This window comes from Amia ocellicauda, chromosome 13 (genome assembly GCF_036373705.1).
Source record: "Amia ocellicauda isolate fAmiCal2 chromosome 13, fAmiCal2.hap1, whole genome shotgun sequence".
Lineage (NCBI taxonomy): Eukaryota > Metazoa > Chordata > Actinopteri > Amiiformes > Amiidae > Amia > Amia ocellicauda.
Genome location: NC_089862.1, coordinates 18,605,457 through 18,628,669, shown reverse-complemented (window position 1 = coordinate 18,628,669; position 23,213 = coordinate 18,605,457). Strand labels below are relative to the sequence as shown.

The window sequence follows — 23,213 nt, the reverse complement described above, 5'->3', positions numbered from 1 at the left end:
GTTCAGTGTTTATTTGGCATGATTAACAGCACATTAATGTCACGTTGTTGATCACACTCTTAAGATTTGAATGTAAACCGCCAAAATACACTTCAGACACGGTTTTAAATTGATCTATCATTCCACTACATGTATTGAGGCTGTGGAAATTGAAGGCCATAGGCAGCCTATGCACTAAAAGGCTTTGGCACTTATGTTGTAATGATTATAATGTTTCTGATCTCACTGATAACACAGGAAGTAGCCCTACACGTTATGAATGCAATGCTTTTGGTTTTACATTTTCTTGTGATCGATGAAAAAATCTGGAAGAGATAAGAATTTGTTTGTTTCATATTATCATTGTAGGTTAAGCACCAGGCCTCATATCGTTCATTGTGTTTTCCATGCGCTTCGGGTTTCAAATGATGGAGTGAATACAATTCCCTTTTTGGGTGCATTCATTTTAGAAAAGGTGATGTATTACATTCTACACATCTACTTGGTATGGTACCTATCAATGTACTCTTGTGCAGAATAGAAGACAGCAGTGTGCCAACCGGTCAGTGGTGGACATAGAATTTAGAGGAAAGAGTATAGAGCCATCTCCAAGCTGCATTATAATATAAGCAAATAGTAAATCATTTATATAATACAAACAGATGGCCTTACTTCATGGTCCATGCATGTAACCACTGTGGCTCTACAGAGGGATTTCTAAAGGCACTTTGCTTTAAAGTCCTTACCCGAAAGCAGCAGCCCCCAGGGACAGACACACCCTCCAACCTTAACCACTCAGAGCCCAAACAAAAACAGTTTTTTGTAACACTGAATTGCTGATGCTAATGGGCTAAAACACTGCTCTCTGAATTGGTCAGACTCCACAATCCATCCTAGTCTGCTGCAAATGTGAAAGTGATTTTCTTTTTAAAATTGTATGTACTGTGAAGTGGTATCAGTAATCCCTTCTTTTGATTTAGATTTAATAAAACGTGAAATCCTCATATGTTGGATTGTTATACATTACACTTTATGTTTATTTTATCTGTATCTTTATTTTCACTGAGGGAAGGCAATACACTATATACTGCTCATCAGAATATTTTCATTCAGACTTTGTATGTACTTAAACTAGGCTATAGAGTAGCTTTGATAAATGTTTTGTCACCAGATGTAAAAATATAGGTTGATTATACATAATGTATACTCCTCATTAAAACTTTGCCAAATTCAATAAACCAACAGTGCATTTGTTTTTTTGACTTATTGGGTTTTTTTTTTTTGGTTTTCTGTATTTCTTTTAGTCATAATTACAGTGGCTCTGAAAAGTATTTTAAGATAAATATTTGTTTTTTAATTAGACGTTTTTAACAAAATATTTATTTTAATGGCCCTTAAAAAAGTACAACAAAAACAGGCTTAATTTCATTCCAGTCTACTAGGTGTTATGCTATGCTTTTAAAGATAAAAAATGTTGACCAAGTTTACGTAATTCAAAAGTATTGCATGGTACTTTTGGACTAAAATGGGTATAGTTTTTCCTGAAAGACATAAGCACATAAGAATTTTCTCAGTATTACTGCAACATATTTCCAATCTTTGCTTCTGGCAGCATATTTCTGTGTTATTTTTGGCCTGTTTTGAAAATGCAACTTCATCATGTCTACTTCATAATCTCCCAGAACTGGCAACTTGTCATACCACTTGATTCACAAATCATTTCCCCCTAATGGTAAGAGTTGCTCTGACTAACTTCAAAGTATTGCGCGTGGTGACATGAAATGTGTGGCTTACCGCTGTTTTTGTAAATGTTTGTCCTGGACAATACTGAAAGAAATAGGCACCTATTGACAAACCATTCCTTTCCTTTTTGATGAGGTCTTGCCTTAATGTGTGATATATTAACCATATTTGATTATGAAACTGGAGTAAAACATTATGGAAAGACAATTGTATGATAAAGACCATTCAGGATGAAGATTTTTATAAGGTCTTTCGTTTTCTGGATCACCCAGGAATTGCAGAACTTGATTCCTAACTTATTTTCCTGGAAAAAATGAACATGATCCAAAAGAGGTAAAGTACTTTGCTATCTGTTGCTGTGCAATGTACTTCACAGTCTACCATTAAAGTTTTTATTACATAACGTTCTCATTGTTATCTTTACTTTTTTTTTTTTAATGACTGATATTTTCCACCATACCAAGGGAATGAGCAGACAGGGATTAGTGAAGAAGTGTTAGCAATGCATACTTTTGAGACTAGTGCCTCTTCTGCATAGTCTACATCCTTTGTATTATGAAAATACATACATGTCTGACCTGGGTGATGACCACCATTATTAGTAATGATTGATTATAGACTTAAAACTAAAATAAACTGTATATTAAACTGTATATAATCCTTCAAGAGAACAATTTTCTGTGTCATCATATGCAGACTAATAAAACTCCTGATCAGTGACTCAGGCAGTGAGTCAGTGTATCAGTCAGTCAGATAATGTGATAGGAGACCAAGGCGCATTGTAAGGGGTAAAGGCGTGGCATGGGGGAAGGTGTTACAGCCATCTATAATCTTTGGCACATTGGTGTCTAATACAATGCTAATTTTGTATTCATGAACACAGATTAGCAGAAACATGTTAAAAAGCAACAAAACATTAATTTAGCAAAAACAAAAACACAACAACACAACAATAATGCATCCATATGATTGCATAATACATTTTTCAGGTGCTGATTTTTCATAATTCTCAACAGGAAAATAGATTGTTGACAGCTGCTAAGGATTTAATAATGCTTTCATATTTAGAAATCATCATATAATTTATTGTGAATTAACATTATTGTATACCCTCACTTCTACATCATCCTGTCATCAGACTAATGTCGTTTGACTTGCATTAGGAAAGCTATATGATGAATAGCCCTTACATATGTATTTGCATTGAAAAGTGAAAAGTCCATCATAACCTAAAATATCTTTCAGCATTTCATTTACAACAACTATTACTAGAGAATGGGACTAATTTCTCAAAGACAAAATATCAGTTTAGCTAATGACAGATGGCAAAGTATGGTATGCTTAAAATAAACAGTAAGATGGAGGCATTCATATCCTACAGTTTGTGGTAAAGCTACTGCAAAAGCTTTACACCCTTATGAAGACATACTCTACCTCAACTGCCAGGAAAAATAAAGTCACACTTTGCTTAATTTTACCTTGGGGAAAGCTTTGCAGTGCACTTCAGAGTGGTTATAGGACAGTTTCCATGGATGTAAAACCTCCATGACGTCATATGAATTCAAGGCAGTTCAGAAATACGGACACGCATAATGAAGGCAGTCCCATCATTTCCTTTGTTTTGGCTGCAGTGTGGCTTTGATCTGGCCACCTCTTTAAGAGATTCAAAGATCCAATCTGCAGTCATCACTCTTAATATACACAGCCTGAGCTGGCCTGAATGGGTTATTTCTGCCAAAAGCTCTCTTTCTCACTCTTTGAATATTAAACATAAGATGGAATGCAATACAGCATGGCTTTGGTGTAATGGAAACAGTGAAGAGGTTTCACCATCCATAAGAGAGTTCCTCTCCTTTTACCAAATCACGTTTTATTCCAAAGAAAAAGTGTTTTCGATGTATTGTTATTTTATAGAACATAAGCAAAAACCTGGCAGTAAATTTTAGCTGTTATGTATAATTCATTGTCCAGAGAAAAAATCAAATTGGCTCACAATGATATATCACAGGGATATTTGCCAAAGGTGGAAATAGTAAGACCTATGGATAGTAACCATTCTGAGCAGACAGTTGCTGTATTTTCCCCTCAAAATCCTAGGGAGTTTACAAAATGGGCTTTTGTGTACATTTTTGTCATTAATTATTAATGACAAACAATATATTTTTAAATGTTTCAGCTTGTGTTGAAAGAAGCCCACTAAATAAAGGCGACTTAAAAAATGTTTTTACGGAATTGTTAAGTGCTTACAATTATGTTCTGGAAGTGAATGTATTCTGTATTATTAAACTCAACTTCCTGTGCATAGCTTGAAGTTTAAAAATCCTCCTACACACACACGGTATCTCAGAAATGTACGCCTATTTTTCTTTTTTGACAAATGCATACTGTCGTTAACCAAAATCAATTTGTTGTACATTCTCAAAGTCACTTTTTTTATATTTTATCTATTCTAAGTCTTCGCTGAGCTGCACTTTGTCTCAAAGTAGATATGATTGACTTTTAAAGGGATGTACTAATGTGTACTATGTAGTATTTTACTGATCACATCACTAGTCATACTGATGTATTCATCTTGAAAACAGCAGTTTCTTGTAAAGCTGTGCATTTGCCAACATTGAGATTAAGACATTAACATACAGAGTAACAAATGAGAAGCCATCCAGTCCAGCTTGTACATATGGTTTCATTTAGCTTATTGATCCAAGACTCTTCAAGCAATTTTTTGAAGGATCCTAGGAAATGAATCTTAGTACTTGGTGTGGACTGTATTGGATCTTACATAAAGCAGTTACTTCAGAATAAATATTTTTTTAATTCTTTCCTTCAAAATACGAATAATATCTGTATAAAGAATAAAGGAAACCTGTATTTGGCATAAAAAAAACATCTAGTACGGACGTAAATGACCTGAAATTTAATCAGAAATTCTTTTACACATTTTGAAACGGGTAACACTTTAGAAGATAATTTGTAGTTGTATAAAAGGGCTTTATTACACATATTAAGCTATGATATGATAATTTTAATATTGTCTTGACAATGGAGTGTGGCACTTGATGGATTGGAAAAATAATGCAAAATTATAAGATTGTTTAATGTAATTATGTGTGAAGAAACTGGATTTTTTGCTTTAGTATCTACACTATCTGTTGTGAGGATTGACAAGTTACAATATTATTAAAGGTCAGCTTGAATCAGGCCTGTAGTTTTCACATAGCGCACCATTATGTATTTGAAGTTTAAAGGAACAAAATAGGCATAAACAAACTTATTTTATTGAGAGATGTTTCTCCTTTTCATATTTGAACTGTTTATCATTACAGTGGCCTTTCTGTCTGTTATTACTGTCAGTAGTTCACTATTCTAAAAAGTAAAGGTTTGCAGATGTTTATATCTTTGTCCATTTGTGAAATGTAGGCTAAAGGAAGCTGTTCTTTGGTGTATTTCCCATTTAGTTTGAGAGGAAAAAAGAAAATATTTGTTGTATTTAACCTTCTGATTTTAAATGCAAGTACAACAGATATTTGTTGTTACAAGACGTTACCATCTAAACAAAGTCTAATGTGATAAGATGACTGTAACCGACATACTTTTCATATGATATCAGACTTCCGTCCAAGAAATATATAAAACATAAGTTTCTTAATTTGTCTTTGGGAGGACTGTTATCAGAACAGGGAGTATAATGGATTTAATCCAAAAGCATGGGATAGTTTATGGTTTCAAAGAAAGGCAGAAATGTAAACCACAACATGAATAAGTTGTGAAAAAAATTATTTGCAACAGTAAGAACTTTAAAAAGTAAAAACTAAATCTTACCATGTAAAATACAAATTTCTGTCTTGTGTCACAAATTTTAGGAACAGTTTAGCATCACTTTCTCTTAAAATGCAAAACCTTAAATTTAAATATCGCCATTGGAGAGGATCTGTGAGACTGTTATTGGGAAAATGAAAATCTATAATGATTAAAATAAGGTATTAAGGCATAATAGGGCCTATGTTTTAATGAATCATCATTTATGTTTAATTTTAACATCTGTACATATATTATCCTACTGTAAAACATAAATGGCAGCAGTATATAGTTATTGGGTATTTATTTATTTTTCCTCACATGAAACAAACAAGAAACCAAAACCCCAAAATGAGACTGATTCTAACATGATAAAGGAAATGATTGTAAACCCTGGGATACTGAAACACTATAACTAATGCTTATCAGAACAGATTTACAGCAAACTAATTTAATGGGTGGCCTTGACCTCACTCTGTCTCCACCCATGGGAACTACACTGTGGTGATTATGTCTGTTTTTAATAGTAATTTGACTGCCTCACTGTGTTATTTATTTATTTATTTATTTGTTATACTTTTTTTCAGTTGTTTTTTTACTCCCCAAGAACTTTATCTGGCAAAAGCCATTTGAATTAGAGAGATATCCAATCTCTGTGCAAGATTCCTGTAGAAAATATAAAGATAATGGCATGATCTGTCTCGTAGGAGTACCCACTGAAATGGAAAGGGGGGACTTTTCTTCACATAGCCTGTTATTTTGTTTTGTCTTCAACTAGAAATCATCTTTTATTTGAAATGTATAAAGCTAAATAAAAATAAAAGTCGGGGCAGTCTGCATTACTATAAAGCCTTCTGTTTGTAGCATTCCTTAAACATTTGCAACAACCATATAGCGCTGGTGATGTATCCATTTCCAGGCAATGGGGAGTGGGAGTCTGGTGGTTAATTTTGCATTGCATGCTGTGTTTAGGAACATCCCTGGAGCAGATATAATTCAGAACCTAACAGACTGTGTTACAAGTGTACATGTAGACGTATATAGCTTGTCTCTAACATCTATTTCAACTTTTGAATACTAATACTTGCTTGACCTTATAATGCACTGACAGTCAGCAAAATGTAAAAAGAAAACGTCCCACCGCAAGAAACCTAAAGGAAGTGACTGAGAGTGAGGCACTGACATGAGCGTTGTACCCCTGCTCCATGATTTCAAATTCCAGCATGTAACCATAAGCTCTTATTATGGTTTGAGGACTTGGTGCTGTGTAAGGGTTTATTTTGCTTTTACAGCAGCTAGAATATCCTTACAGTCCTGAGCAAAAATAACAAAAAGCAGGTTACAGATGCCAAATGGAGAGGTAGCTGTTACGGTGTGTTTGAACTGGAAGGTCTGTTTAATGAATGGTATAACGCAGACAATGTTGTGGACGTCATTTCCCCTCTTAAAAGATGTAGGTTGAATAGTTTCAACACCTCATATTGCTGTACAGGATGTTATATAGATCTGTTTGTCTGTACAGTGAAGAGCTAATGATAATGAGGTAAACTTTATATAGCCTATATATGGATTTATTTAATTGTTTTAAGAACTCAATTTCATAGTTTGGTCAGAAATACAGTAGTTTATGCAGTTGAAAGATTATTATAATCTGTATCTAATCTAAATATGTATTTACAGTAAATTAACTTCACATTAAAGAAACACTATGCACTGTCAGAATACAAAAAAAGCCTTTTTCGCCTTGCTAAAATTAAATGTATGTTCAGTTTTGATTTCCCTTCAGTCCACAGCTTGTATGATAGGAGTCTCTGTTTTGTCTTCCTGTTAAAAGTGTGCCTTTCAATTTATTAATAAACTAATAAAACATCTCACTATACATACTATGTATAGCCTAATTGCTAGCTCTGATTGTTGGCGTGTGGCGTGTGAACCTCAGAAAATGTACAGCTTTAAACAGAAATCTCAACCTGCACTGGTCTTTGAGTTGTGAGTGTGATTATCATTTAAATGTGCATCTTGGTGCCATAATTGTAAGCCCCCTCCTCCTCTCAACAGGAACAGATGCACTGTTAACATCCTGGAAAATCCAATAACTGCATTCTTAATTTTTCCTGAAGGCAGCATCCACAACATCACTAAAAGCAGATGGTGAGATGAAGGGGACGGTTTTACTGCTGGACCAGTCGGGGCACTACTGCCGTCTGTGTCCTGTGATTGGCTGAACCCACAGGGGCCCGATTATTACTCGTGGCACCACCAGCTGGGACCTAGAGCCAGTTCCCAGTCACAGTGCTTTCACATATTGTTTGCAGGAAGGGGGAGGCTGATTTGCTTCAGGATATGTGTAAAACAGCATCAAGGAAGCAATTTAGCTCATTAATTTAAATTTCCACAGAGATCCTTCTATGTCTGTCTTTTCTGTCAAGAAGGATCGAGGCTCCCGATGTATAATTTATGGTTCGCTGGGCATTAGATCATTTTCCGCTGTTTAATTTTTGAAAGAGCAGACTTTAACCACAAATAGTTGTAATGATGTGTCTTTGAGGAAATCCTGTAGAAACAGATTGTTTTATTTTTTCTATTCAGATATAGCCTAGTTGCTTTCAAAGAATCCCATTAGGGCTAATCTTTACTGCCTTATCAAAGTTTCCCTGACAGAAGTGAGCTCAAGATTAGTGCTTATCAAATTCTCTGTAAACTAAAGCCATAGTGAAGATTGCTTTGCTTTGAGTGCATATTCCCTTGCATTGTTTTCTTTCTCTAGGTTAACAAGCCAGTGCTCTAGATATCAGATACATGGTACAGTGCACAATGTTTAAAGGTCTGTAACAGTATCTAATTTTCAATTTGATAACACCTGTTTTTTGGTTTGCTTCTGGGGTCTGGTTATCCATGATAAAAAGTGATGTCAGGATTCAAGTCTACAGTAAGGGAGAGGGGGAAATAGATTATTCCTTTATAGCTATAATGAATGTTGAAAGAATGTTTGTGAAGCTTTCAGATACCCCAGTGTAATCCTTATTATTTTGGTTGATTAATTACACTGATTACAGTTTACTTTCTCTTCATTTATGCTGGATGGAACATCACAAAAATCTATTATGGATTTGGCAGCTTTATGTCCATTTGTAAAGTTGGAAACCATCTGTGACTTCAGTATCTATGAATAATATCCCTCACAGCGTTTCATTCTGACACAATGTATCTTTTGAAATATAAGAGTATCTGGAATTAAGGGTATCTGGTTGACAGAAAGTTAGAGAAGGAAGACCAGATATAAGTACTGAAAACATTCCAAGCTATTCCTTGGCAGTAAATTATGATGAGCTTCAGTTACATTGATTCTTACACTATCTACACTATACAGAGCTAGGTATGACTATTTCTGTGTAGTAAGACTTGATCACTCACCGCAACATATGCTGTTTTAATCTTAGATTATAATAGACTTTTACTTGTATTATATTATTAAATAATTATATATGGATATATAGGGAATGTTACCTTGACTTCATTCTGTATTAAATGGGCCTTTAAGGATCACTCAGTGATGATGTATCTTCCAGATCTGTGGGTGAAACTGTGGCAGCTCTGTAGCCAACACATGACGTGACTTTATAGATATCATCCGGTATATAACTCTAACCCACAGTCAAATGTCTGAAATGGATAACCTTACTCAATATGGAGTATAAAATAATATATTCAACAATTCAGTGGGGACTTCTAAACTAATGCTGTAAGACTGTACAAAGATTAAATCTTATCAGTAGGAATTTGGGGTGAAAGTTCTGCAATGATATGACTAATTTCTTAAAATGTTCAGATGTTGCTTACTTCTTTATACAAAATGTAAACTGCACAAAGGTGCCATTGTTATTTATGTATTTATTAACTTTAACTCAGAGTTATGCATGCCCCTGAATAAATAGGAACAAGAAGCAGCATACAAAAAGAAAGATGTACAGATTGGATAACGTGTCCTGCTGACAAGAAAGTATTATCATACACTAACAAAATAGTTTTAATACTGTAATCTTATTAGCATTGCACAGAGCAAAGTCATATTTGTAATAAATAATTAATTTAATTCCAGAAAACAGGAGGGTCACATTTATTCGCACCACTAAGTACCCATTTAAAAAAATTCAACCAAAACAAATCTACTACATTCTGTTTTTTGGAGTTCAATGGAAGCTTGTGGAACTACACAGAGGCCTGTAGAGGTTTCCTGTTCCCCTCGGGTATAAAAGGTGGTAACACATAGAAGACATGCAGTAGTGTCCATTCTTAGTAAATTTAAGGCTGCTGGTCCAGTGGCTACCCTGGCACGAAGAGGAAGCATGTGTATCTTGCCACCATGGGCTGTGAGACAAGTGGTTCGGGAGGCAACCGTTAATCTAAAGGCAGCAGTTTCAGAAGTTGGAGATGTCCAAGACAAACCTGCATCCTCAGATGAAAACTACCAGTCAACTTTGCCTGGATGAATGGGGTATTCATGGCCCATTTGCAAGGAAGAATCCTCTTCTGAGGGCCACTCTGAAGGTTACTCATGTTTGTCAAACTACATTTGAATGATAGTTGTAACCATGTCTTTTGGTTCAACAACAGCTGAGCTTTTTGGTCATGCTCATCACCATTATGTTTGGTGTAAAAAAAGATTAAGCTCATGTTGAGAAAACACTCATGCCCACTGTGAAATATGTCGTTGGATCTGTTATGTTTTGGGGTTGTTTTGCAGATGGGTCCAGGAGCCCTTGTTAAAATCGTGAACTCCAACACATATCAGCACATTTTGGCAAAAAACCTGGTTCCCCTGCCAAGAGGCTCAAGCTTGGCTGAAAATGGACATTCCAGCATGACAAGGATCCAAAGCATACACCCAAATCTACAAAGAAATGGTTAACGGCAAAATAAATGTTCTCAATTGGCCCTCTCAATCTCCAGACCTCAATCCAATAGCACATTAGTGGTTCAAAATCATGAAGGCAGTTCACAAACGGAGACCAAAGGATCTGAAAGATCTAGAGCAATTCTGCCTGGAGGAATGGTCAAAGTGCCAGAACCTCAGAGGACACTAAAGCGGGGGTCTTGTCAGTGTAATCCATGCCAGAGGAGGATTTACAAAGTTCCAGCTTCAGGTATGAATAAATCTGACCATTGTGTTTTCTACAATTCAGAATTTATGATAAATATGGCTTTGCTCTGTGCAATGCTAATATGATTACAGCATAACATTTTTAGACTCTTCAACAGAATGCTTTATCAACTCCTCCATTTTTTTTCCCTTTTTTTATGCTGTGATCTGTGGCCAAGAGTTGTGTTAGTGCCGATGACCCCCTACATTCAGCAACCCTCCAGACTGACTGATTGCCATTTTTGTGTCTGGAATTTGACTGCTTATCAGGGCAGTGACACAAAAACTGATATGTTCCAGGTTCCAGCTTTCGCCTTTTTTGTCTGTTTAACTGGAAACTGTTCCTGTGTGATAATGGAAGTGGACACAATGGGTTCCCTCAGTAATCTAATTCTAACTTTAAAAGATGGTCTCTGGACCTGATTCTGATGATTGTAATTCTGGGTGTGGCATTACAGGAAAGGAGCTACAATATATTAATTTAAGCCGTTTATAGAATGACAATTGGCATATTATGTTGTTGTTGTTTGATTAAATCAAAGTTCTAATCTGTTCTTGTACAGTGTAGACCATATGGAGACTCAGACTAAGTTCCTTATTAAGACCTAAAGCTCATGGTAGGCTACATCCGGATACAAATGATACATTATTGTCGTGTCATTTTACATCCCTACGAGTCGGTATGCCTAATCTGATACATTTCTATTTAAGCATATTACATATCAACATAATGTGTTGGTTAACATATCTTGAGACTAATACTGTAGAATTGCAATGTTGACACATTTGCCTCTATTTGACATAAAGTTAAATAGCAGATTGATAAGCAGGTCACCATTCACCATTCACACTGGATTAGCAAAGAAATACAAGCTCAATGTTCAGATAATCAAATCCTCCAGGGAAACCACTCTTTCAAAAGGTGAAACCAGCCCTACCTCTCTCAGAGGCAGAGTCACCATGGTTCCAGCATCCCATACTATATTACGCACAGATTCAGAATTCCCTTGGCAGATATATTTTCAATACTCAAAACATCATTTTGATGACAAGATGATGACACCGAAGTCCACAACATAATGGATGAGTTTTGGAAGACTCTTTTTTCAGGCTGCGGTGTTCAAGAAAAAACCTTTTTTTCCCCATTTTTTAGAAGTGTCTTAAACAGTATGTTGGCAGGGAATGGTAGCTAAAATGAGTGTACAAATGGGTTTAATTATTATAAATGATCTCATATATTTTATACAGAATTTGAAGGGAAGAGTTTGCCTGCAAAGCCTGTTAAAAAAAAAAAAAATGAAGGGAAAAAAAGTGGATGAACAAGACTTTGATTTCTTCACCCCCAGTTTCTGGTCTTGTCATAAATATGGGAGCATTTAACCACCCTTGGTTGCAACTCCAAAAGTCTGCCATCAATTAAATGGTGATCTTATGGGGAAATAAGTGTGCACTGCTGTATTGTAAAAATGTTTTGTCTCGTCTTAAAAGGACATTATCCTCCTTAATGTTTTGAAGAAATTATCAGTGTGCTTTCAGCTGGGCTTTTTTTCTTGGGCACAATCCTGGCAAGCTGTTTTAAAGTGTTTGCATTAAGATCAAAGAGGGACAAAAAATGTGATACTCTGATAAAGGGTCATAATTACTGTCATTGTGTTACTTATTAAATAAATCCTAGTATTTGAGGAAATAAGAGAGAAGAATGACATTGTAATAACAAGAAAGATCAGGACGTTTTGACCCTGCAGCATGCTTTCTCTACCAGCCAATTTGGATTGAAAATTCCCTTTTAAAATACCAGGATGATATTGCACTGTGGTTTGGAGATGCAAAGGACCATATTGCCGAGTTGAACTCCACCCAAGCTGAGTGTTGAAAGACAATGTAAACTTTAACACACTTTAGACGCAGACGAGGCTGTGTCATGGTCTGTTGTGAAATGTGACCAAATGTAATTATGCAGTTGGGGAACACAATTAAGGTCTTTAAGTTGATTGTTCTGTATTTTGGACTTGAGCCGTGATTAACAAGCATCCTTGATTGTGCACATAAGCAAATTCAATTATAGCCATAAAGGTTTCAAAATGTTTTAGACTGGAGTGAAAACCCTTTCTATTAATATTTAATTCAGTATGGCTGTGGTAGCTTATGCCACTCTGTATCTTTCCACATGCGGCACAGAACAGAGCAGTCGTTTGGGTACAGTTACAGGCCACGGTCTTGCAAGAGTCAGAGAAATGCCACGTTTAGGAAAGTAGTATTCTGTCTCTGCCAGGAAGAGAGGGCAGCAGACTGAATTCTCACCAATCACATAGAATTTGATATCAAAACTTTTTGGGACAATGAAATAACAAAATGAACTGAAAACCCTAGACAAATATAGTTAAATGGCTGTTTAACAGACATTACATACAATTAACAGAAGTATGCAGTTTTATATCATAATAATGGAATTAAAAGATGTGTTTTGGAGGAACTAAGTTACAACCTGTATGTTTATGTTAAATTCGGGTGAGATTAAAATAAAGACATTGCATGGGTTTCAATTGCAGTGTGTGCCAGGTATACAATATAACAGGCATGTAATTTGTTGCCAAAATGTCACTGGGAGATTTGAGCTCTCCTGGACCACAATATGCATTTTACAGGCAGAGGAAAATAATGTCTATTTAATGTATGTCAAGATTAACACTGATATTTAGTGTGATACTACCTTATTCTATGTAATGCACATAATTTGTTATGTCTTATTACATTTGATAAAGTTGGCTGGGTTTAGTGAAATACGAAGATTTGTGAGCTTTTTAAATGCCTAGGGTTTTAATGGATTACAAAGCTTTTGTTTAAAACCAGCTTTGATGCTTTATACCTCTGCAGTCTTTTGTTGGTAATAAGAAGCTTTTGTTCTTAGTGGTAACTGGTAAAGTGTCATAAATGCATACATTTTGTTAAATAAGAAGACTAATTTAAGAACAGCTTTTACCTGAGAGAATATTTCATTGTGTTGCTTAAACCAAATGCATCTGAAAAACAGCACATTCATCTAGAAGACTACAAATCTGCATTCAAAACCCATTGTTATGTTGTGCCTTCCATTTAAAATTAAACATTTTGCAGGGACTTTATTTAGCTGCTTTAGAATTGTTTGACATCTTGAAAACATAGCTCAGGAGGCTGATTATTTGATGTAGTATTATAGCTACTAAGGAACACATACTTTATCTCTGATACATTCATTGTGTCTGAGAGAAAACTAACAATTCTCTGGTGTATTGATATAGGTATTACCAGTGTACATGTTAACATTTTATACATACAGATTATACCCATTTTGAAAGTTGTAGGATGTGGCCTCTTTTAACAGACTAAAGAAAGTGAGGGGGGATGACACAGTATTTTTATGTTTTATCTTCTACCCCTTCAGCTCTCATATCTGTCACAGCATGCTTTGTTCTTCATCTGCAGACAGCAGCATATGAACCGGCCCTTTTGACAGGGGGGCGACTTCCTTGCAGAGTTCAGGCTGTGCCTTAATTACCTTTCATTAACATAAGTTGCTGATTCCCTCCTCCCTGGGGGTGGCTAGCTCTAGCTGGGCCCCATCTGCCGTTGGGAACTGGAGAATTGGCCAGCCCGTGCGGTTTTACCTCACAGCAGATTTCCACAGTGGAATCTGAGAACACAGCAGCCCAGCCTCACTTTTCAAAGCACGGCTTCCCGAGGACTTGAGCAGTGCTGCTTTCTGCAAGGCAAGACAAGCCCACTCGCTGTCTGTCAGAGCTGTGAAAGAGTGCAGAGACAACTAAACAAGACTCGCCCTGTTCAGAAGAGCAGTTGAGACGCACCGGCCGGCTGCGAGAGTGTAATGTAGTGTGGAGCACAATCTCTGGACAGAAACAGTGAGGGTCTGTTGCCGGAGGTGGAGGAGCACAAGAGTTAATGAAATTCAGCAGCTGAGCGCATGCTTGCTTCAGTGAACTGAGGGATTAGATGCATTTGACTTCAAGATGCGGAGTGATCCCATTCTGTTCACTTCCAGGGGTGAGACACATTATTTGTGTGGGGTTTTGATTCAACCTGAATGTGTTTAAGTGTATGAGATGGGGAAAAAGAATGGGAGGAGAAAGAGAGCCAATACAAATCCAAAGCTGTAAAAAATGTTTTACTCATAACAAAATCAGCCTTTTGGCTTGATTTTAAAATGTTTTATGTAGAACATAAATGTAATTTTCTGAAGGAGGATAGAGTGAAAATACAAGTAAAACATACAGTAGACAAGGCATAACAAAAGTGTGATATGTGGCTGAAATGTATGGCTTCATGGCACAAACCTTACTATACATGTGAATGTATAAGCTAAACAGTATATTAAAGTATGGGGGACTCAGTTAAATTTAAGTGTTTTATGCAATACTCTTGCGTGCATTCCAGCGGAAATGTAAATGAAGTATAAGTAATGTAACACAGAAAACTATGTTTTAGGAACATTTTGTATGAAAGTAATTAAAAGTGAAAATGTGCGCTGTATTGAAGCCATTATGGTTAAAACAGGGAAAGCTTTTCTCATTTTGTTAATTGTTTTTAAGAGAATGATCAACTAATCCTTCTCTGTATTTAATTTTCCTTTGTTAGTTGTCAGGAATGTTTTTCTAAAGCCAGTCAAATCTAATTAACCAGAACAATGCTGAGCTAGAGGGTTTTCTTTGTTTTAGTTTTAGTTTCTTGATCTTCCTTGACTTATGCCAAGGTTCAAAATAGAAGGTACCCGGTGAAACAGACTTTGGCAGTTGTAATTTTTGGATGGGTCTGACACGCATTCCTGGTATAAGTAACATAACTGGAGCACTATACTATATTATTGAAATTGCTCCATGGGGATTAGGGGAGGGCAGGCGCTTTGGATGGAAAGAGAGCTTTTACTGTGGCACTGTAAGGCTGCTGGGCTTTCAATAGTATCATTAGGGTCGTGGTTAGTTGTCTGTGGAAATTATGCTTTGGGTGTAGCTAATGCAACCTGAGACCACACTAACTCCACAACTGGTAAATAGTACTCTTCTGTCTACTGAATATCATAATCAGTGGATTGTCTTAAGTATGGACAGCGGGCTTCATTTGGCACAGCTGCATGTATGCCGCTGAAGTTTCATCTGTTTGGTGACCACTGGTGACATATTTGGAACATTGCTGGACATTTATCATCTGGCTAGTCAAAATTGTTACCTTTTTGTAACCCAAGAATATTTCAAGAATTGTGTCTGGTTTCATTAGTGACTGTCCGATTTTTTGTTTTATTCTTGCACTAGACTGTTCCCTTTCGAAACTGAATTAACTTATACTTTGTGTTTTAAGTTTATGAAGCTTGGGTGGCAGCTGCAGGGCACAATTCAGACCAATACCATTTTATTATTTCTGTTTGGCTTTTCACAGACTGCTTTACAGATGCGGTAGCTTAATCCTTTCCTGCATGAGAAAAGAAAGGCTTCCTCTGAAAAGATCAGCTGTGCACAAGCTGCAGATCAGCCAGCCAACTCATCCAGTTGGTGGCTTGGTATGACACTATGACTTTCAGTAGCAGAAGTTCAAGCATACTTGTGTAGCCTTTACAATTCACAAAATTAAGATACACTTTGTTTACAGCATGCAAACAAAACAAGAACTGGGTATTTGTTATCAATGTTGCATTTATCATATAGTTGCACCTTATTTGAGCTGCTGGGCATCTCTTACATTCTCCCCACAGCGCACACTGCATATATGCACACACGCACAGTTTGATGATGCATGTTTTTGTACAGTAGAACACGTCAAACATAAAGGGCACCCCTTTATTGAGTATTTAAACATGAACCACAGACTAAATCAGCTTAGATCTCTGTCCTGAATGCCTTCTGGTATTTTATCTGATAAGTTCACTTTATCCTGCATTTATTATCTTCCTTACCAACTGTACATACATTTCAAATTGCTTAATAGATTTCTTATCCCCAATAAGAGGATCTGCATCTTAAATCCCAGCAGGCCTGTCTGAGAGAGGCTTTAGTGCAGCTCTGCTAATGCTGAGTACTGAGTTCGGGTGTCTGTTTCTGAGCATCAGCGTTCAGCTCAAATGTAGGCTTCACAGAGTAAACTAGTTAAGACCCAGTATGGTGACTCCCTTATTCAATATTGGATGTCATGTAATATTATAATGGGCTTGAACAGAAGGAGATGTTACATTTAAAAGTAAAAGTAAATGTTACATAAAAGCTTATAATGAATTGTTTATTTTTTAATAATGGTATAATTTATATCAACATTAGCCCATATTGATCCACGGCTGGATGAAGGCCTCCCCCAAGATGTTTCCACTTGCTTTGATCTACAGCGTCTCTTTTCCATGTCACGCCTGCAAAGTGGATGATTTCATCTTCCCATCTTTTATGTGGTCGTCTTCCAGGTCTTTTTTCCATCTCTATTCAATAGCTTCCTTTGTCCATCTTTGATTTTGTCTTCTTGCAATCTGTCCGGCCCATTGCCTTTTTAACATTTTCACTTGTAAGGAGAAAGGGGTTGACTCAGATCTTGTCAATCAATATTTTGAGTTCTGCAGTCTCTTTAAAGGGAACATCTTTTATTTATTCCTTATGATTCCAGGGTGTAACCATTTGTTTTGTGTGCTCTGATTTCCAAGAGAAGCATATCTGAATGCTTAGACTCTGTCCTTTAATTGTTCTTTCATATCCTGCCCACCTGACAAATCTGACTCTCAGCTTTTGACCACTCATTTGGGCTTTGAATCCAGAGACACCTGTCCACCTGACAAATCTGTCTGCAGTCTGTGCCTTTGCTCATTGTTGTGCTGATCATGCTGGGACACAGTGAAATAATCTTTCACTTTCTTTCAATGATGTCACATATTTTAGTTTGTTCTCGGATGCATTCATTTATTTTTCTATCTCTGCTTGTTATTCCAAGGAACACACATCTTTAGCCAGGTTTCACACCCATGAGTGAGCACTGGTAGTATGCATTGATCAGATACTTTTCTCATTATATAAGAGTGTCATATTTAAAGTATTTAATGTATAGTCCTAAATGTTGCATCAAACTGTCCTCAACCATTTTAGACAGGGATTTTTTTAGTTAATCATGTTTTTTTTTTTTAGTATTTTTATTTGCAAAAATCTTACCAAAAGTTATTTTCTTTGTTTATTTTTTTCTTAGTTTTCAAGTATCTTTTATGGCTCACAAACCATGGAGAAGGCAGAAGTGAATTAGCCCATCTAAGCCTGATTGATGACCGTGATAACAGGGACATTGACACACGTTCATAGTGCTGTCTGAACTTGTCATCACTTGCTTTTTATTGTGAATGCTCTGTATTCGAGGTATTTTGCTATTTTGTGATGAATAACCCCAACCCCCCATAGAATATCCTTCACTTGTTGGGTATATTCGGAAAACAGAATACATTCATTAGGGATCTTTTTATGGAATCAGTTTGTCAAATATTTATTACTAAAAACATATCCAGTTGTATGTAACCTTTGTAAATGTGTTGTATGCAAACACTGGAGAGATATTGGGCCTAACACTGAAGAAACATTTAAGAAAGTTTACAAACGAGAGGAGGCCATTCGACCCATCATGCTCATTTGGTGTCCATTAATAACTGAGTGATCCAAGGATCCTATCCAGTCTGATTTTAAATGTTCACAAATTTTCAGCTTGGTTGGGCCTAAATGAGTTTCAGAAAACTACTCAATGTTGCATTAACAAGCAGAGATTTTTCTCAGGCCATGGAATGGGGGCTGCATTGCAAAGTGTAACTCTACAAAGTCTTTAAAGTTAGGCAAAGTGCTTACTGAGACAATTACTTCAGAGAGAGGAACACAACGCCAACTCAAACAACATTAGTGGCAGAAAGACAAGCCGTTGTATAGGGTCATTAGGGAAATGCTGCAGCACAAGCACCAGCCTGCATTTCTCTCTGAGAAATCTGAGGCCAAGAATTTAGGTGGCTGTTGAAAGCATAAGTAGTGTTTTTTAAATAGATCTACCTTTTAGGGTTGCTTTTGGGATTTACTCATGAGTCAAATCACACCGTTACAGCAGCGGTGCACTGAAATGTGAGGACTACTCTCATATTTTTCCTTTTATGAGAAGGGAGCTGAGACATTGTGCTCAGAAGGTAGTGCCTTGTGATCAGTGAATGTGAAACACACTTAATTTCCACTACTTTATTGGCCAGAGAATAATCATTGAGAATTGTTTAAAGATGTAGTTGCCTATTTTCATTTATTCATATTCCAGACGTTTGCGCTGACATCAGGCTACTAGTGGAAATACCATAAAACAAGTTTTGCTAATAAACTGAGCAGCCGCTGAAACACTAAAGCAAGGGGGTGCGTTTTAATTTAAACTTCCTCTTAGTTCCTAAATATGTGGTTTAATTGAGCATTCTGTCCACCTACATTTAATTTATCTTAAACTGTTCTAAACCCAAAGAGGACAAATCTGTTATTATATGTAGACCTAGATGTTAACAAGTTTTTCTGCTGCAGAATATGAAAATATGTTGTTCTAGGTGGTAACTGTGGAAAAGAAAGGGTTAAATGATGCGCTACGTGCTGTTTTTAAAAGAAGAAGGTGAATTGTAAAGCTCTAACATTCTGCTGATGACCCACCCAACCCACAGTTCAACTGAATGTATTTTGGGCCAATTTTTTCTAAAGAAAGTAGAGAGGTGGATAGCAACTGTAGAGATAGGTGTAAAGCTTTAATTGCTTAGTTTGGCGAGGAAGGGCTGTAACAAATATATTGCCCAGAATATAGATTAATCTTTTTATTAGCATTTTTAGAAGGAAATACAATTACCTTCATTATCAAACTAGCTTAGCTCAAAGTGTTATTGCAGTAAGCCTAATTTGTGGAAACACTGCACAGTAACCTTCTTATTTTTGAGTAGAGGAGTGAAGTCTAGAACATCCACCTAATCACTATCAAAATAGCCTGCCTTGTGCAAGACTTTGTCCAGTGGAAATGATTTGTATACTTAATAGTACAATTGACTGTGTTCCAGTTCCACTCTTTGGTTGTTCCATCATTTGTTTTCTTTAAAATATAATCTGTCATCTATCTTACATTCCCTTCAAAATGTGTGACTTACCACAGTTCATTAGACTTCCTGTATGTCTGAGTGAATCAAGGCTGTCACATAGTCATGGTATTATTGGTTATTTCCCAAATCATCAAGTGCAGACCAGTGCTGGGGCATTGTATTTGGGCAATTATAAGACTTTAAATGGGACAAGAAGTACTTTAAACCAGTTGGTTTGATAATAAGGTAGAACCTGCTACCAGAGCCAACAATCAGCTTCAGAATAGTTGCATAAAAGTTTGTTAAAATGTGCCTTATTTTTAAACTTTAAACTTCAAATTGAATTTTAGTCAATTCCATCAGCTGTTGTCATCATATAGCACTTTGGGATTCATGGCTGCCCCAGTATTGGTGCTAAAACAGTTTGTGTTTTATTTATTTTTGTATTTGTTTTCCATATCTGAAAAAACAATGCTTGAGTGTGGTCTTTTTTCTTGCCCCATGACATTAAAAAACACGTTTACCATTGCAGTAGGTCCTTTCTGAAATTTGATTTGTTTCTTTGCAACGTACAATCAGAGGTTCTCAGAAAACATATTTTCTGAATGCAGACGTAATTCATGTAAATAAACATTAATACATTAATAAACATACTTTTGTTTAAACATTATTCTAGACATATCTAGGTGTGTTTACTTGCCTGTCTGGTGGGGTAGTGTAAGAATAAATTACAATCAGTCAGATCTATACCCTACTTTTGAAAGTAATTGAAGCTTGAAATCAGGAACAAAATGAACATAAAAGAAATGCAGTCATGTCAAGTGCACAGACTGCAAATCTTCCATATCTGTAGTATTATCTTGAGCTTGAACTCTGATGTTTTTTTTTCTTAATACAGGAATCCATTTTTTTCACCTTTTGAAAATATCCTTTTTAAAATGTTTTTCTATATGGTTACAAGTTTAGTTTCCCCGGTGTGATCCTGTCATCAGTGTGAGAACTTTGGCAGTTCCCGACTGAAAGTTTTCATAAGAATTATGCAGTTTTGACATTTGGTTGTGTTTTATATTCCTTTTCAGAGAGTTTCAAATACCTCCTCTACTTTCATCATGTTACTTATTACCTTTGGCAACTGTATCAAAGAGCCATTGGAATGCTTGAGTTTAGCTGTGTTTTAGCATATCTATTTTGAAACAAAAACATTTAAATAAAAACAGTATTGATACTGTTTTGCTCACGTGCCTATGGTTTCATCAGGTACACTCAAAAGTGATTATTCAGCATGAAATGGGAAAGTCTCAAAAATCGTTTATTAAAAAATGTGTATTATTTGGTAGATTCTAAAAGTTGACATGCAGTTCTATGCCAAACAGTTTTCTGCTGTCGTTTTAATGAAGATCAACCTTCCATCCCAAAACAACTTGTGCATTTTATGAAATGGTATCATAAGAAAAATGCTTCTATGTCACATTTGAACACAGGATGCTGGGCACTTTTAAATTACAGTGTACAGGTGGTGATGGTCCATCATCTGACCAGTAGAAAGTTTGTGTGGAACTGCCTCCTTATCATGATTTAGGCTACAGCTTGCTGTTGGTTTAGGCTTGAATCACTTTTTATGACTCTAGTTGTGTATCAGATCACATGAATGAATAAAATCATCATTCAGATTGTATACCATGGACAATCCTTCAAAGTATGATTTAGAAATGACATGTGGACAGGACCTTGGAAAAGGCAATGAACAGACTTAATATTTTACGGACACCTAAATTAAAGGTGTTTCACGTTCAATTACATTTCTTGAGGAGCCACTGAAAGGTTATCAGACCTGGTTCCTTCTCAGTGTCCTCAGATAGGTGATGTTCAGATACCACCTGTACTAATGTTGCTAAGATGCCTCCAAGAGAAGGATCAGGGAAAGTGAATGTTGTTTCTGTCTGTTGCAGCCATGGAGGAGCTGGTGTCGGAGTTGCGTCTGTTCCTGGAGCTGCTGGACCGCGAGTATCTCAGTGCCACAGTGCGGGAAAAGAAAGCCCTGATCACTAACATCCTGCACAGAGTCCTGGCAGGAAAAGGTCAGTCTGTACCTGAGGCCTCGTGGTTGAACATGAGACATGCAACATTACCACAGAAACGCTGAGTACTATTGTCTAGTTCCCTTTTGTTCTGTTTTTTATAGGAAAATCTTGCAACATCTCATCTCCCTGTAAGAAGTTATTTACTCTACAACAATACAATATCCTATTTGTTTTATAAAATGTCAGAATACTAACAGCATTCAATAACTAATAAATCATACTGTGTTGAAGTTAGTATAAAATTGCAGCTTGCAAAATACTTGCAGTGGGTTGGATTGGACTAATAATTACTTTCAAAATGTTTTTTATTTACCTTAAAGTGTTGAGAAATCCCCCTTAAAGTATACATTTGACAGACATGTTAAGGCATGTAGATGTGGAACTCATATCGTTGTGAGGTGTTAAGGTACTACACTTGGAATTAAACATTATCTGTTAATTTTTGGAGGGATTGAAAAATAAAATAAATCAAAAGATTGGTATAATTACAATAGCTGAATTAAGCTCATTACAAAATATTGTTTAAATGCATTCATTTAATTAAAGGTTTAACTAAAGCATTTTCAAATTTTTAGTAACATTATTGAAAATCTCCCATTTCAAATGATTCGTTCACAGTCCTTTTTTCCATAGTTACCTTTAACTGTTATGAATTCATAATCATAACTCACGATGCATAGATGTTCAAGGCTGATATGAGCTGGGGATGATGCAGAAGATGAACACACAAATTCAGCCATTACTCACATGAAATAATGAAAAGCTGATAGTCCTGGCCTGCAACTTCAATCCAGTTAGTGACTGCCCACAAAGCAATTCATACCAGATTTTCAGAGAAGTACTTTAGGACAGTTGTTTGCAACGTTTCTGCGGTCGAGAGTAATTTGTAAACTCTCGGCTGTAAAGCGCAGATACGATGGTTCTGTTATGTTTGTTTGTTTACGGCCTCATATCGGTTTAATTTCTTCCCTCTTCTCACAGAGCCTTCATACAAGACAGAGCTTCACAGCAGTCTGCCAGCGCCTCCACAGATGCCCTTGCCAGAAATCCCTCATCCATGGCTGGTAAGATCCTCTGAACATGTGGGGGCACATATACCACATTGGAGGGGACTTCAATCCACAGTGGATAGAATACAACAATATTTTCACTTGAGATAGTTTACAGAAGTTAGGAAGACTAAATCCAAGCAAAATAATGCAATGAGAGATTACAGCTTGAATTTGCCACAGGTCAGTGCCTGTCTTGCGTATGTTCTCTGCTGTTTTTGCATGTGAGATTCTATTGTAAAAAAAAAAAAATATCCAGATGAAAAAGTCTTTGAACCTTCTCAAACTATGACCATGTTTTTGTACTACTGGTGTTAGAGGAAAACACTTCTGCTTCACACAACTGTTCA

At 36.3% G+C, this 23,213-nt stretch overlaps 1 protein-coding gene across 5 annotated transcripts in view; it reads left to right on the top strand.

The window, feature by feature from the left end:
* Positions 1-23,213, top strand: part of afap1 (actin filament associated protein 1) — a 71,202-nt gene that overhangs the window by 14,260 nt on the left and 33,729 nt on the right. For 2 of the 5 annotated variants that reach the window (XM_066720081.1, XM_066720080.1), the window contains exons 1-3: positions 14,289-14,695; positions 21,683-21,811; positions 22,796-22,878. In XM_066720081.1, coding sequence (XP_066576178.1) covers positions 14,662-14,695; positions 21,683-21,811; positions 22,796-22,878 — 246 coding nt within the window. In that variant the 5' untranslated portion in view covers positions 14,289-14,661. Of the gene's footprint in view, positions 1-14,285; positions 14,696-21,682; positions 21,812-22,795; positions 22,879-23,213 lie in introns of those variants that run through there. The other 3 variants (XM_066720077.1, XM_066720078.1, XM_066720079.1) reach the window with 3 other exon arrangements.